The following is a 16,610-nucleotide window of genomic DNA, read 5'->3' as shown; positions in this document are numbered from 1 at the left end:
ACCCTCCACCTGGCCTCTCATTCACCTCCCCCTTCTGCTGCAGGCCACAGCCGTGGAGCATAAGAAAGAGAGGTCAGTGTTAAGCCCATTTCAGTCACTGATTAGCATGTAACCTTGGGCAGGCTTCTTCACTTCTCTAAGTTTCTTAACAGTAAAATAAAGGTAGTAACAGAACCATGGAGTCTGTGTACGGATGGAATGAGAATGTGTATACAAAGCACTTCACACAGTACCGGGCACACAGCAACCACTCACACAGCAGCCATTTTCAGTCTGACTCCTTGGGCTCTTCCTACCAAATGTCCACTTTATAGCCTCTACCCACGTGCAATCCCCCCTCCCCCATTCCTGGCACCCTTCTGGAAGGGTACACAAGCCACACTATGACAGTCCTGCCGCTGGGTGTGGCTCCCCTGTGCTCCATCCTCATAACTACAGGAATTTTCCTACATTGCAGAACTGACAGCTTTCTCTACCACCTGAAGTTCTTCAGGCTTCCTGTGAACTCCATTACAGACCCCAGAGCAGTGCACAGTGCGTTTCAGTGTGGCCTCTGCCCCCAGCTCCATCTCCCATTACCCCTGCACCCAGTATCAACTGTTCACTCCATCCCATGTGAAGGCACTTCTATGTCTCTGCACACACCATCTCCTTTCCTAAATGCCACTCCCTTCTAACCTAAGGGACTATACTCCTATTCACTCCTTGTCACCTTGTGGCTTAAATGCTGTTTCCCACTGCTAAATATTGCTAGATCCAACCAGAGTCTATCACCCCATTCTCTGAACTGCCACACTAATTCTGTGATGGGCTGTATGTCCGGCCCAGCCATTAGACTGTGACCTCCTTGAGGGCAAAGCCCTCTGCTACTTCCTAATTCCCAACAGCCTCACACAGTGCCCATCTAGCTCAAAGTCAGTTATTTACTGGAGTAAGAAGTGACCATATGTGAGTGAAAATGCTCAGGAGTTCACAGTTTGCCTTATAAGCCATGCAAGTCACTGAACACCCCGGAGAAAGGGACTAGATGATGATGGTGTTGTAAGGCAGTTACTCTGATGGTGGCATCAAGAATGGAAATGGACAGACAGAAATCACTGGCAGGAAACTCCAAGACGAACACGCGTGCAGGTCAAGTGAAGACCCAGGGCTCACGTGGTGGTGGGCAGAAGTAAGGGACAGCTGTGAGGAGCACAGCAAAAGGAAGAGATCCCCTCTGTCACTGTCTGGTTATGGGGAAGATAAGAAAAGCAAGCTACCCAGCTGATGTTCTACATGTTCAACCCTAAAAGACCAGGAGAACAGTGGTCACATATGAGAAAAAGGGCAACAGTCTAAAGAGATGTTAGTTTTGAAAGTCAAGATGAAGGTTACCATTTTGGACATCCTGAGAACAGACTTAACCTGGAAATGGGGTTTGAGTTCTTATTCCACCATCTCCTCATTCCCATATTCCCCTCTTCTACGTCTTTCTTTGTGTCAGCTCTAGCTAGAGAGAGGAGGGCCTGATTAGCTGAGGAAAACTGGGAGGAAGAAAAGGTCACTTAAAATGAACCCAATAAAAAAAGAGACAAAATTTCATAGTAAAAACGGGAAGAAGACTGATTTGAGAATTCACCTTGGAAGAAGAAACTAGATTTTGTAATGAAGCTTATTTTCTTTTACAGTTAACAAAATTTAAGTTACCATTTCAACTACGTGTCAATTCTTAGAATAAACACAGAGAGAATGGAGTTTTTATTGTCATTGTGACAGATGTGTGACGGTACTATGGAGATTTGCGGCTTCACATTCATTCTTAAAGCACCGCTGTCGTCCTCCGTCAACACGCCAGCTGACATCCTCACTGCACTGAGGGCATCAGTGACTCCTGGGGCTTGGAAGTCACCTTGTCTGAAGAGCCCACTAAGTGGCCATCTTCTCTTCTGCTGCTAACGGGACAAGCTGCTGTGCCCTCATTTCTCAGTGGTGTGTTGACATCCTTTTTTGGTCAGGATCAGATGTGCAATCGGTCTGTGTTTCCACAAAAATTTTGGGGATGGATGTCACAGGGCTGAGGTGCAGGCTGGAGTTCAATGGGGCGGGGGAGTGAGGGGCGATATTAAAGAAGTCTGTTCATTGGTGGGTATGTTCCTGTGATGACAGTCTATACTTCTTTCCCCAACCTCCCCCCTGTGAGGACTCGTCAGGGCACTGTACGGTGAGGTCCACCCCTGCCTCCCAGCACACCACAGCCACCTCACAACCCCAGATTCCTGCCTGCACATGGACAGAGTTTCCACTGGCAAGACAAGCAGACTTCACGATGGTCTCACCTTTGTTCCTATACAGGGGACCCATTGTCTTCATGCTAAAGCACAGCTTTGGGCAGAGATGACCCCTCATGCCAAGATGAGAACCCAGCCCACCACAGCTCTGTCACTCAGTGAGCTAGATGGTTGGGTGAGCCAAACTAGCCCTTTAGGGTTGATCCTGTATGTCTCATCTTTTTACTCATCTCTTCCTTGTCTTTGTCTGTATCAAAGGTTAGAAAAAACAGTGGCCTGGTCACCTGTTTTTATGGAAGTTGTACTGGGACACAGTCATGCCCATTTCCTGATTTGTGGCTACTTTCACACAACAGTGGCAGAGTAGAGTAGTTGTGGCAATGACCAGGTGGCTTGCAAGCTTAAAATGTTTACTACCTGGCCCTTTAAGAAAAAGTAGCTGACCCCTACTCTACTTTAGAGATTTCCTCTGCTTCCTCTTCTAAGCCTTTTAGTGAAACAAGTAAATATTTTTTGATAACCTAGTATGTGTCTAGGAACCCTGGTGGTGTAGTGCCTAAAGTACTTGATTGCTAACCAGAAGGCTGGTGGTTCAAATGCACAGCCACTCCTCGGAAGGAAGGTTGGGCAATCTACTTCTGTAGTGATACTGCCTCGGAAACCCAAGGAGGGGTTGCTATGAGTCAGATCCAACTCCGTGGCAGTGAGTTTAGTATGTGTCTGGAGCCCCTGGGTGGTACAGTCGGGCCTGACTCCATGGCAGTGAGTTTAGTATGTGTCTGGAGCCCCTGGGTGGTACAGTCGGGCCCGACTCCATGACAGTGAGTTTAGTATGTGTCTGGATCCCCTGGGTGGAGCCCCTGGGTGGAGCCCCTGAGTGGAGTCCCTGGGTGGTACAGCACCAAAGGCGCTGTGGAAGGAAGGCCGGCACCCTTCTGGGGGAAATGAGCCACTGAAAACCCCACACAACACAGTCCTAACTCTGACACGCCAAGACCACCAGGAGTTGGACTCACTCATTGGCACCTGGTTTGGTCCTCTACTTCATGCAGGTTTAGTTCTATACTAGGGAACTATACTAGCAATGGTTCCTGCCATTCAAGACTTAAGATGTAGCTGAAGAAGTGATACTAATTTAAATAAACACATCTAAAACAGCACATAACTAAGTTACAATGTGCAAGATAAACTGGAAAAGTGAAAAAGAAAGTCAAGAATGATTGGTCAGAAGAGGGCTAAAGGAACTCAAGAGATGAGATGACGGTAAACAATGGTGGGAAGGCTTAAGAACAGACACAATTTAAAGAAAGAATCCATAAAACTTAATGACAAACTTCACACAAGAGGAAGAAAATGGCAGAACTCAAGCTGTGCCCAGGATGGAACACAATGGTCTGCTCAGGAGCATAAACACGGTACATGGTATTAGGAACGTGATAACCAGTCTGCATGCATTTAATTCCATCTAAATTGTGCTTTTAGGATATTTAGGTAGATTTCTAATGGTCCAAATATGAGACCACTGAACCCGCACACTGTATACTTATTCTTTCTTCACCACAATATGGCCAACTGGCTTGTCTGTTACATAAACAAGGACAAGACTTTCATGGAGATGATATCATAAGGAAAAGTTATGACGGTGACCCTATAACTTGGAATAAGGTAAGTATCTGATAGGAGCCCTGGTGTGTAGTGGTTAAGCAGTCGGCTGCTAACGGAAAGGCTGGTGGCTCCAACTCACCAGCATCTGGCGGGGACAGATGTGGTAGTATGCTTCTGAAAAGACTTACAGCCTTGGAAAGCCTGTGCAACTGTTCCTTTCTGTCCTATAAGGCTGCTATGATTTGGAACTGACTCGACAGCAATGGGTTTGTTTCACTGGTTTTTAAGTATGTGATGCCATCTGAGAGGACTAACGAGGCTTTTCTGATCTGTGACTCAGGAAGTCATCACTTATAATAACTGTGATAGATGAAGAGGGCACCTCTTTCTGGCCTACAGCATAAATGTAGCACGCCAACAGAGAAATACACTCGAGGGTTTCAGTGTGAACAACCCCCAATACTTACATCAATATTGACCGGCTCTATTGTGTTGATGTGCACATTGGGGGCTGAGGAGGACCTGTCTCGCTGCCCAAATTGGTTTCGATGGTCTTCATCTGCTGGTCGGAAGGGCTGTGGAATTGGAATGGATTTTGAAGGAGACGGGCTGGTGAGAATTTGGGACCTGGAAAAATCAAGTCATTGGAAGGTAAGATTCAGAGCAACTTGGCATAGAGCTACTAATAGAAAAATGGATCACAGCGGATCACAGAATGCTTTCCTGGCTTTTATATTCTCAAATAAAATCTTGAAAATTAAAGCATTAAAGATGCAGTAATAATCCAGCAGCACAGTTTTAAAAACCTAACGCACACCTACAACTAATCCCAACATGGCCGCTCTACTCAAGCAGCCCCACAGGGACTCCAGTTGGTAAGAGCACGGCTGCATGTCCAGAGTCTCAGGGCATCTGCACATGACCAGCGAGGAGTGATGCCCACTCAGCTGAAGCAGCTCTTGTCCTTTCAAGTTACACAGAGATGCTCTAGGCAGAGAACGAGTAAAGTCAATCTGCCATTTTTCTTACTTTGCCATTTGATATCTGAAGTTACTAAAATGAGAATGTTATGGAAAATATAAGAAATACTTTAAGAACACACGAGTGTTTTAGGATCTGAAGATTCGCCCAGTGCTTTACACCAGTCTCTGAAGTGTCAGCAAGAGCATAAGACCGCTTCCAAACTCCGAAGACATCCCACATCACCAGCGTCACTTACACCCTGAAATTTCTGCTATGCCCAACTATTGACACCAGAGACACATGCAGCATATTAGACATTAAGGCCAGGGTTTTTAAAAACTGATTTTTGATGAAACCACGAAAACAGTTTATAGAGCAACCGATTTTGGTACTGCAGACAAATAACAAAGTCTGTGGTCTCTCACTGCCCCCCCCCCGGGACCTGGCACTCAGAGAACATTCCAGCTCTGAGAAGTGGGGGCAAGCACTTCGAGTGCTGGGGGTCCCAAGAAGGGCTGCCCTCGGGAGTAGGCTCAGAGCACTCCATCAGGCCCAGTGAGTAAGGCTGTGCCGCCAGCCTCTCCCTCATGTCAGTTAGTGGTCCATCCCATCCTCTGTAAACGCTGTGACAACCAGGGAGATAACATCGAGGACTGATGAGATCTGTGAGGGAGAAGAATGGGAGACTAGTGTAGCTGGAAGGTTGTGGACAGAGCAAAGGCAGGCAAACAGTGACACAGACCTTCTGCATAAAGTGTGCTAACAGATCTGAGTATTACTCATGTGAACAGCTTTCCTTTTACTTCATTGAAGGACATTATTGGGAATAAAGAGAGACATTCTGACTTCATCTGTGTGTATTAACTAAATGAAGCCATTGAGAATTGATAGGCAGGTGATAAAATACCATAGACTTAAAAGAAATTGAAATCAGTACAGTGGCAATTCTGGACGTGCGAAACGGCCTTCACAAACATTTGCACGTTCTGCCTGTCCTTCTGGTCTTTTCCACCCAGAGAGGGGGGATTTCGGTTTTGGGACACAACAGTCTTTATATGCCATTAGCCAAGGGATTCAAGGTCCAGGTGAGAGAGTGCAGAAGCAGTAACGATAGCACTGACCTAACAGAAAAGGCTCAGGGAGTGCACTGACTGTGAACCACGCAGGCTGCTCTGAAGTCTCAAGGCAAAAGCGCCTCAGGTCAGGACTTACAAGGACAAGAGCCAGATGTAACTGCGCAGTGCAGACCGCCTAATTAACAGTAACAAATCCGCTGCAGGCAGGAGAGGCAGTATCACCTCTCCTGAACCTTCCGTGTTAGGACTGTGGAGGCAACATGGAGTGGGTACAAACCAGGCGTGTGGAGCTCAGGGTGCTGGTGCAGAAACAAGCACCTGGATTTCACCCGAAAAGGTCACAATCCGATCTCAAGAAAAGGCTGCATCCACCACAAAGTGGAGACATCTGCACAGGCCACAAAGTCAGAAAGGCCAAAGCTGGCAGCTCGTGGACCAGCACCCAGGAAGCTGTGCCCAGGCACCCAAGTTCACCAACCAAGGGCAATGACATATTATAATAATAAACAATACCAACCCACTTTCCTGGTCGAACTCACGCTTAACAAAAACAACCTGACGGATTTGTGTTTCCCCACAAAGGAAAGTGGAGTGACTACTCTCCCAGCTCACCCAGGAAGGCTGCACACAGGTGCTTCGCCCTGAGATGAACGGCTGGAGTGCTGATTCAGTCTTTTCTGATCTGGGTTAACAGAAACCAAGACATCCACAATCCTCATCACTTCTGGGGACTGATAAAGTCGAGTTCCCAAGTTCCTACACTGGGTGTTGTTACCTGGATGGATGTAATTGATACCTTGTGAAGTATCTTGGCAATCAGCCAAGAGCCTTTCTCCCAGTGATATCTTCACTTATCTTGTTTTAAACCTCTTTACAACTCATCAGTACTAAATAAAAACAAAAGGAATTTTACCTCTAATACCATTCAGGAAACTACCAATGAGTTTAGGTCTCCTTTTCCATCCAGAATAGTTAAGAAGCCACGCGAGTACCTGTGCTCAGTGATGCGTGAACCGAAATGCTGGCCCTTCCGCAGAGGCCCGCTCCAGGAGACCGCGGCACTTTCAGAAGCAGAGAAGGCGGTGCCACCAACTGTTCACTTAAAACTGGGCAAAGCACCGCTACCCAACACTTGCTGGTTACAGGTACCAGGACCTTGCTTCACTATCACCGTCACTGTTATCCAGGCTATGAGCAAAACACAAAGGGATCTCACTATTGAACAAGACTGGCCTGTATCCGTCCACAGGCACCCGCACACACTTGCGACATAAAAGCATCAGGAAGACTCTGCCTCGAGAACAGTTTGGGCATCTTTCTGGTCATCCACTCAAGACTGGAGAGCCTACTTCAGTTTTAGAAATGAAATGAAATACGCATGGCATAGGCAGACGGTCTCTGAATCACGCTACGGCATTCCTTCATGGGAGACTGTGGTCCCAGCTCATCACCACTGTAGGTCTTCGGAGGGGTGCTCTGTAAGCCTGTGCCCAGAACCACGCCTGCCATCAGAAAGGCAGCACAGCACACCTACGCTGTCAGAAGCAAACGTCACAGCCAAAGGATGAGTTAAAGAACAACCCACCAGCCACAGAACTCCTCCATTCTGCTTTCATCTTTGGTGCACACAGCCACACGCACTGAACCAGAGCCGGCTGGGATGGAATGGCTCCACTCCACCACATGCAGATCTGTCACAGTCGGGTGGGAGCAGAGCGGCTGCCTTTCCAGTGTTCCGAAACCACACCTTAATCCAAAACTCTTCTGCCAAGTTTCTAGCCTATGAGACCTCCAACGGCCTCACCACCAGGAAGGCTGCTTTGTAAAATCACAGGTCTAATGGAGAGCCAAGCTCTTTTTCTGTAATGGCTCATGCTTGGTAAAGCAGAGGGTCAGCAAAAGGAGAAGACCCTCACCAAGAGGACCACACGGCGGCTGCAACAAGGGCTCAGGCACAGCCATGACTGTGAGGATGGTGCAGGGCCCGGCAGGGCTGTGTTCTCCTGGGTACGGGGTCACCATGAGTCACCACCGACTCCACGGCACCTGACCACAGCTCATGGCAGGAGCCTACAGAAACAACATGCATTGTGAAGAGACAAACCAAAAACCCAAACTCACTACATTGAGTCAATTCCGACTCAGAGTAACCCCCCTTTGAGTTTCTGAGGCAGTAAATCTTTACAGAATTAGATTGCCCACTCTTCCTTCCACAGAGTGGCTGGTGGGTTTGAACTGCTGACCCTCTGGTTAGCAGTCAAATGCCTTACGCACTATGCCACCGGAGCTCCTTGTGAAGAGAAAGTGGGGTTAAAACTAATAATTAACGTTTCTCATCATGACAATTTATCTCTGGAATATTCTAAAACCAAATGCTGTATGGGGACTCTTTTTAAAAACCAAATACAGTGTAATTCATGCTGCTCCAAATTCAGGAGGGAAGAGTGAGCGGAGCAGAGCGAGAAATGCTCCAAAGCAAACGCACAGCCACTCAGCCACCCCCAGCACCCTTCTCCCTAGAATGGACGTCTGAGTACACTGTGTCTTCGGGTTGTACTGAAAGCCTCTCCCTGCTTGATCCTCCACAGCTCGTCAGTAAACACTCTTAGTTCAGGACCCTACCCCTCGTCCCAGTAAATCCTCTTAGTTCTCTGATACTGTTTAGTAAATCCTCTTAGTTCTCCCTCTCATGGTTCAGGATACCACCCCTTCTCTCTGCATCACTGCTGCTTCACCTCGTCCTTCTGGCCACTCACTGTCCTCACTGCTAAGAGCATCCATGGAGCCATCTTCCCCTCAGACTTCTCTCCATGGGTTCATCTGCACAGCACAGCAAGTGACTCCTTTCAGACCCTTTCAGCAGGCTGGGCCGCCTCGAACACATGCCATACTTTTTTTTCCTTCCCCTCCTGGGTCAAGTCTAAATTCCATTCTGAACTGCAGAGCTCTTCATAACCCCCCTTGTCCCAAAGTGGTGCTCCTGGACTCAGAGCAGGCTCCGTCCTCCCCTCCTGCAAACACTAGGCTTTTACTCACTTGGTTCATTCCGATTCTCTTTTCTCCGAGGCCCCTTCGTGACGTGTGCCTGACTTCTCGCTTTCTTTCTCTCTATCTCTCTTCTCCTGGAGACATGGTAACATTTATGTCCTTATCGCGCAGTGTAGTACACTCCATCAGATATTACTGATTACAAAGGATTTTTAATTGTTGGCCATGCATCATATGTGAAGGCCACTTTTCCAAATGGAACTCACAGCCCTGCACAGCTGACAGCCCCTCAGAAGGGCTGAGCACAGTGGCCCCTGACAGCCTGTCGGCTGATTTAGTCAGGACTGGTCCCGACTCTGTCAGCTTCAATCCCATCATCAGCACCAAATGTGTGAAAAGATCTGACTGGCACTGTAAAATAAATTACCTGAATAAAATTCTGAATTCAGCAGTCTGCATGTTAGGAAGGTTTAAAATTAACCAAAAATCCAGAAGAAAGCAGCTCAAATAGCATGGGACTGCAAAGCACAAGTCAAACCATACCCGAGAGAGTCTGAGGGAGGCGCGGGAGGACACGATCCGGGCGCGAGGGCAGTCTCTGCTAAGGAGGCCTCCTCCTGCGGGATGGGGTGGTGTTCAAAGAACTTGGAGACAAACAGCAAACTGTGAGGTAAAAACAAAAACAAAACAAAACAAACCTAACTTGGGCAAAACCCAGAAGCTCCATACAACGGAACACATTATAGAGCCAACAGAAAACTCAGGGATGACATTCCATTTTCAGAAATGATTGTTAAAATTCGATTATGTAGCTGTACTTCTGGTTAAAGGCTTGTTTAAATAAAGTATATGGTATTTTCAAAGGCAAGCTCAGAATCTAAAATGAGCTCTTTTACACAGCAAAGTTCTAAATATTAGAGAGAATCAATCGTCATGGTTAAGGAACTAGAACTAAAAGTGCTTACTGCTAAGTTAGAGAATATTGCTACAATTTACCGCTAAAGTACAGAGTTGAATTCTATCTGCTCAAGCGATCAAGACAAACAGTAAGATTTCAACAGCAGCAGGAGCACCATCACAGAAAAGATTAGAATACCCTCGGCCCAATCTATGACAGAAACTCTGGCACAAAGCAAAGAGCAATTTTAGAAAGAGACACACTGGAAACAAAGATCTTATGTCTTACTTTTAATAAACTGGGTGTAGAAGGGGGAGAAAGAAGAGGGAGGGAGGGGTGGAAGGAAGAGAGAAAAAGAGAAAAAAAACAAGAATCAGGGCCCTGAGATGTGGTCCAAAAATATCATGGTTAATTTAGTTGAAACAACTCTCCCTCTCCACCAAAAAAGGACCCCAACATGATTTCTATACTGAGGGGTATTTATTAATTCAAAGAGAACGTAAACTATAAATTACATGCATGGCTGAACCAGAATTAGAATCTGGGAGAGAGGAACTGGCTGTACTATGCACTGTCTTTCTTTAACTGCCTGTAACAAATGTACCAGGTGGAACGTCCCTCAGACTTTAAGACATACTAGTTTCACACCAAGAAGTTTCAGATGTAAGTGGTCCAGAGAAAAAGGCACTCCAGTTACTTACTCCAGTTGGTCATAATTGACGCACATCAGCGGAACCTCTGTGCTACAGCGCTGGTGGAATTTGTAACCACATGTCTGACAGCGGAAACCCTGGAAAAGCAGCTTTCGACAGAAGTCACAGAACGCTAAGGTGAAAAATGTTTTCCGCACCTGCAAAGTAAAAAATTACAGGACTTCAGAAATGGAAAAAGTCTTTTTAGAAATCAACATATTTACTCCTTATCGATGTAATAAATCTTTACATACATAACACGAAGACTACCTTATATATGCAGATACTAAGAGCTCTGGTAGCATAATGCCTAAGGCATCTGACTGCTAACCAGAAGGCTAGCAGTTCAAATCCACCAGCCACTTCTTGGAAGGAAGGGTGGGCAATCTACTTCTGTAGTGGTATCGCCTCGGAAACCCAAGGAGGGGTTGTTATGAGTCGGGTCCAACTTGATGGCACGTAACAACAACAAGTGAAATCTGGTAGATGAACTGTGTTTGCTTCCTACTCCAATACCCAGTTAAAACATACTGAAGTCAAGAAGAGGAGAAGTTGATGAAAGACTGGCAATTGAGTACAAGCATGAGGACATGGAAGTAGAAGCTGTGATGACAAGCAAAAAGAGACAATACAGGGGAAGGGTACAATTTACCTACCATATGAAAAGAAGAGTTCACCGATGCTGACACTGACGGACAAGAAAACAAAACTCACAGTGACACTGCAGGGAAGGGGAGGGAGGAGGAGGAAGGCTTGAGATGACACAAATGAGCTAATTCCTTCTAGAATCATCAGAAATCAGGAAGTCATGTCTAAAGTTGGTAAAGCAAAACACTGTGGCGTTTAAAAAGCTAATTTGACTCACAGTGACCCCTCCTTGGTTTCCAAGGCAGTATCTTTACGGAAGTATATTGTCCAGTCTTCCTTCTGAGGAGTGGCTCATGGGTTTGAACTGCCAGCCTTCTGGTTGGTTAGCAGTCAAATGCCTTAGGCACTAAGCCACCAGAGCTTCCACTGTGGTGTTAGTGATATAAAACAATCACCATAATGCAATCCCAATCCAAGTCCCATCAGCACTCTTTAAGGATATTGAAAAACCAATCACTAATTTTATACAGAAAGGAAAGGCACCTCGAATAAGCAAAGCACTATTGAAGAAGCACAATGTAGGAGGTTTCACACTCTCAGATCTCAAAATGTACTATACAACCACAGTAGTCAAAACAGATTGATACTGCTACAGTGACAGACACACAGACCAATGGAGTAGAATTGAAAACCCAGAAATAGATCCATCGACTTATGGTCAGCTGATTTTTGACAAAGGGCTGAAATCTATTAAATGGGGAAGAGATGGTCTCTCTAACAAATGGTGCCCCAAAACTGGATATCCAGTTACAGAAAAATGAAACAAGATCCGTACCTCACACCATACACAAAAACCAACTCCAGATGGATCCAAGACTTAAACGTGAAACCTAAAACTATAAAGTTCCTCAAGGAAAAACTAGGGGCAAATTTAGGGGCCCTGATTTATGGGATATATAGACTGTCAAGCATAACCCAAAATGCACAAACAGCTGAAGATAAACTAGATGAATGGGACCTTCTAAAAATTAAATTTTTATGTGCTTCTAAAGACTTCTCCAAAAGAATCAAAAGAGAAGCTACAGATTGGGAAAAAATACTCAGCAATGAAATATCTAACAAAGGACTTATCTCTAAAATTTAACGAAAACTCCAATACCTCAACAACAAAAAGATTAACAATCCAATTAAAAAATGAGCAGAAGACATGAACAGACACTTTTCACCAAAGAGGATATTCAGACTACCAGCAAATACATGAAGAGGTGCTCACGATAATTAGCCATCAGAGGATGCAAATCAAAACACTAAAGAATAGTGGAAAATCTGTAAAACACCATATAACATGGATAACTTGGAGGATATTATGCTGAGTGAAATAAGTCAATCACAGAAGGACAAATATGACATTAGTTCATTATTGTAAAAAGTCAAGGAAAGGTTTGTATATGGAAGGAAACTTTCTTTGTTGGTTACCAGGGGAGGGGAGGGAGGGTAACACTGCAAAAAAAAAAAAAAAAGTGCATCAATCCATTTCCTTTTAGTTTTGTATATTTCACTGTACATGAATTATATTTCAATAAAATGTATTTTTTAATAAAAGAATCACCGTAAGACCTTAACACAGAACCATTGAGAGTTATGACTGGCTGCTTAGGAGAGTGGCACCAGAAGCTACTGAGTGAGGGCCAGCGGCTTGCTCTCCGTCACAGGCCCCTCTGCACTATTTTAGAAACCATACAGCACTAATTTGATAAAAATACAAAAACAATTATTTTTTAAAAATTGAAACTGGTATCTGATCATGAAAATCAGAACATCTTCCTAAACTCACTAACCAGAAGCGGAGACTCCCTACAAAACAGTAAAAACGACTTTTAACAAACTGTCCTTTGGTGAGAGGATCTGAACCACCAAACCTCCTGCAATCATCTGTGCGCATTTCTCTGCGCAGAGACTTACAGGCAACGTGCAAGAACTCCACCTCAAAGAGGCAGATAATCTACCTACATGGGTCACGCACCCAGTACTGTGCCAGACAGACTCCATCTTCATAACCACCACAGCCAGAAACAGTTGACAAAGTATTGGTTTTGCGTGTATGGCAAACAGAAAGCCTAAAGAGGGTAAAAAAAACAGAAGGTCCCCAAGGGCTGTCATGACGTGTGAGAGCATGGGGGACTTGGAATCCTCTTTCTGTCCTTTGCTGTCTCCTCAGAATGCATTTCAGGTCTTCTAACAGCTGTGACCACAATCAATGGTAAGAACATAATTTACATACATCCAGTGCATACTGGATTCCTGAACCAAACCAACTCTGACATTCATTCTAATTTTCTATTCAAATGCATTAAAATGTTTTTCACGATCCATCAAGTTGATTTCAATACCCAGCCTTCAGGTCAGCAGTCAAATGGCTTAGGTACTACACACCACCAGAGCTCCAACTGTGCCGTTAGTGATATGAAGAGAATCACCATACTGCAATTCCAATCCAAATTCCATCAGCATTCTTTAAGGATACAGAAAAACTAATCACTAATTTGATATGGAAAGGAAAGAAATCTCAGATAAGCAAAGTACTATTTAAGGCTGGGGGCTGCTTTTCGCTTGGGGGCAGCTCTATTTTAAGGCTGGGGCCCAAGGTAGGTGGGCTGGGGGGCTTGAGTGCTGCTTTTCACTTAGGGGCGGCTCTATTTTAAGGCCTCCGGAAAGTGGGGGAAAGCGAAGCCCATGGGGACAACAGAGCACAACAGCAGCCAGGGATCTAGGTAAGGGAAGGGACCCAGGCCCCACCTCTACTAGGCAGGAAAACGGGGGAAAGTGAAGCCAAAGGGGATGACAGAGCAGAGCAGCAGCCAAGAATCCAGGTAAGGGGAGGACTCAGGCCCTACCCCCAGTAGGCGGGAAGGTAGGGGAAAGAGAAGCCAGGGGGACAACAGAGCAGAGCAGCGCCAGGGATCCAGGTAAGGGGAGGGCGGAGAGGTTTTGAACAGCTAAGGGAGACAAACTTGTCTGTCAGTTTGTCCTACTGTTGTGCCTGCATGTTGCTGTGAGGCTTGAGGCTGTGCCACCAGTGTTTCAAGTGCCAGCAGGGGTGCACATGGTGCACAGGTTTCAATGCAGCTTACAGACTGAGACAGACTAGGAAGAAGCAATCCACTTCTCAAAGAATTGGCCAGTGAAAACCTTATGAATAGAAGAGAAACACTGTCTGATACATTACTGCACAACTTTATGAATAGCCCGGAAACATTATCTGATACAGTATATGAGTACAAGCCCTTAGGTCAGAAGGCTTTCAAGATAGATTAGGAAAGAGCTGTATCATCAGAATAGGACCAACCTTACTGATATGGATAAAAAAAAAGTTTTGAGACCTCTATTTGCTGAAGTGGCATGACTCAACTTGAGGAGAAACAGCTGCAAACATCCATTAATAATCAGAACATGTAATGTACAAAGTATGAATCTAGGAAAACTGGAAGTTGTCAAAAATGAAATGGAACACATAAAGACTGATACCCTAGGTATTAGTGAGCTGAAATGGATTGATTTTGGCCACTGTGAATCATATTATCTATGCTGGGAATGCCAATGTGAAGAGGAATGGCGGGCATCCATCATCACAAAGGATGTTTCAAGATCTGTCCTGAAGTACAATGCTGTCAGTGATAGGATAATATCCATATGCCTACAAGATATGTTACCAGTTAATATGACTGTTATTCAAATTTATACACAAACCACTAAAGCCAAAGATGAGGGAACTGAAGATTTTTATCAACTTCTGCAGCCTGAAAATGACTGAACGTTCAATCAAGATGTGTTAATTATCACTAGTGACTGGAATGAAAAAGTTGGAAACAAAGAATCACAGAGAATTGGAAAATTTGGCCTTGGTGACAGAAATAATGCTGGCGATTGCATGACAGAAATAATGCTGGCGATTGCATGACAGAGTTTTGCAAGACCAACGACTTATCCATTGCAAATGCATTTTCAGCAACACAAACAGCGACTGTACACGTGGACTTTGCCAGACGGAATACACAGGAATCAGACTGACCACATCTGTGGCAAGAGGTGATGGAAAAACTCAATATCTTCTGTCAAAACAAGGCCAGGAGCTGACTGTGGAATAGATCATCAACTCCAAGTTCAACTTGAAGTTGAAAACAATTAAAATAAGTCCACAAGAGCCAAAATATGATCTTGAATATATCCATCCTGGATTTAGAGACCATCTAAAGAACAGATTTGATTCACTGAACATCAATGACTGAAAACCAGAGGAATTATGGGATGACATCAAGAACATCATCCATGAAGGAAGCAAGAGGTCATTAAAAAGATGAGAAAAGAAGAAAAGACCAAAATGGATGTCAGAAGAGACTCTGAAACTTGCCCTTGAATGGAGAGTAGCTAAAGCAGATGGAAGAATCAACAGGATAAAAGAGTTGAAGAGAAGGTTTCAAAGAGCAGCTCAAGAAGACAAAGCCAATCAGCATAATGAAATACGCAAAGATCTGGAGTTAGAGAACCAAAAGGGAAGACCATGCTCAGCATTTCCCAAGCTGAAAGAACTGAGGAAAAAATTTAAGCCCTGAGTTGCAATACTGAAAGAGTCTATGGGCAAATACTGAATAATGTAGGAAGCATCAAAAGAAGATGGAAGGAATATACAGAATCACTGCACCAGAAAGAACTGGTCAATGTTCATCCATTTCAGGAGGTGGCATATGATCAAGAACCAATGGTACTGAAGGAAGAAGTCGAAGGTTCACTGAAGGAACTGGTGAAGAACAAGGCTCTGGGAATTGATGGAATACCCACTGAGATGTCTTAACAAACGGATGCCCCACTGGAGGCACTCACTGAGTTATGCCAAGAGATTTGGAAGACACCTACCTGGCCACCTGACTGGAAGAGATCCATATTTGCTCCCATTCCAAAGAAAGGTGATCCCACAGAATGTGGAAATTACTGAACAGTATCATTAATATCACATGGAAGTAAAATCTTACTGAAGATAATTCAAAAACAGTTGCAGCAGTACATTGACAGAGAGCTTCCAGAAACGCAAGCTGGATTCAGAAGAGGATGTGGAATGAGGGATATCATTGCTGATGTCAGATGGATCTTAGCTGAAAGCAAAGAATACCAGAAAGATGTTTACTTGTGTTTTATTGACTATGTAAAAGCATTCAATTGTGTGGATCATAACAAATCATGGATAACATTGAGAAGAATGGGAATTCCAGAACATCTGATTGTACCCATGAGGAACCTGTACATAGATTAGCAGGCTGTTGTTCGAACAAAACAAGAGGATATTGCATGGTTCAAGATCAAGAAGGAAGTGTGTCATGGTTGTATCCTTTCACCATACTTATTCAACTTGTATGCTGAGCAAATAATCCGAGAAGCTGGACTGTATGAAGAAGAACGTGGCATCAGGATTGGAGGAAGACTCATTTACAACCTGTGATACGCAGATGACACAACTTTGCTTGCTGAAAGTGAGGATGAC

At 44.7% G+C, this 16,610-nt stretch overlaps 1 protein-coding gene across 1 annotated transcript in view; it reads right to left on the bottom strand.

The window, feature by feature from the left end:
• BRAF (B-Raf proto-oncogene, serine/threonine kinase) overlaps nucleotides 1-16,610 on the bottom strand; it is a 170,127-nt gene that overhangs the window by 47,843 nt on the left and 105,674 nt on the right. The window contains exons 6-8 of the mRNA XM_042782526.1: nucleotides 10,499-10,647; nucleotides 9,443-9,562; nucleotides 4,340-4,499 (exon numbers count right to left, since the gene is read on the bottom strand). Of these exons, the coding sequence (XP_042638460.1) occupies nucleotides 4,340-4,499; nucleotides 9,443-9,562; nucleotides 10,499-10,647 (429 nt within the window). The remainder of the gene's footprint in view (nucleotides 1-4,339; nucleotides 4,500-9,442; nucleotides 9,563-10,498; nucleotides 10,648-16,610) is intronic.

This window comes from Orycteropus afer, unplaced genomic scaffold, assembly GCF_000298275.1.
Source record: "Orycteropus afer afer isolate SDZICR_OR568_19922 unplaced genomic scaffold, OryAfe1.0 scaffold00358, whole genome shotgun sequence".
NCBI lineage: Eukaryota > Metazoa > Chordata > Mammalia > Tubulidentata > Orycteropodidae > Orycteropus > Orycteropus afer.
Note: the sequence above shows the minus strand (reverse complement) of the source record. Positions and strands in the feature narration are given on the sequence as shown.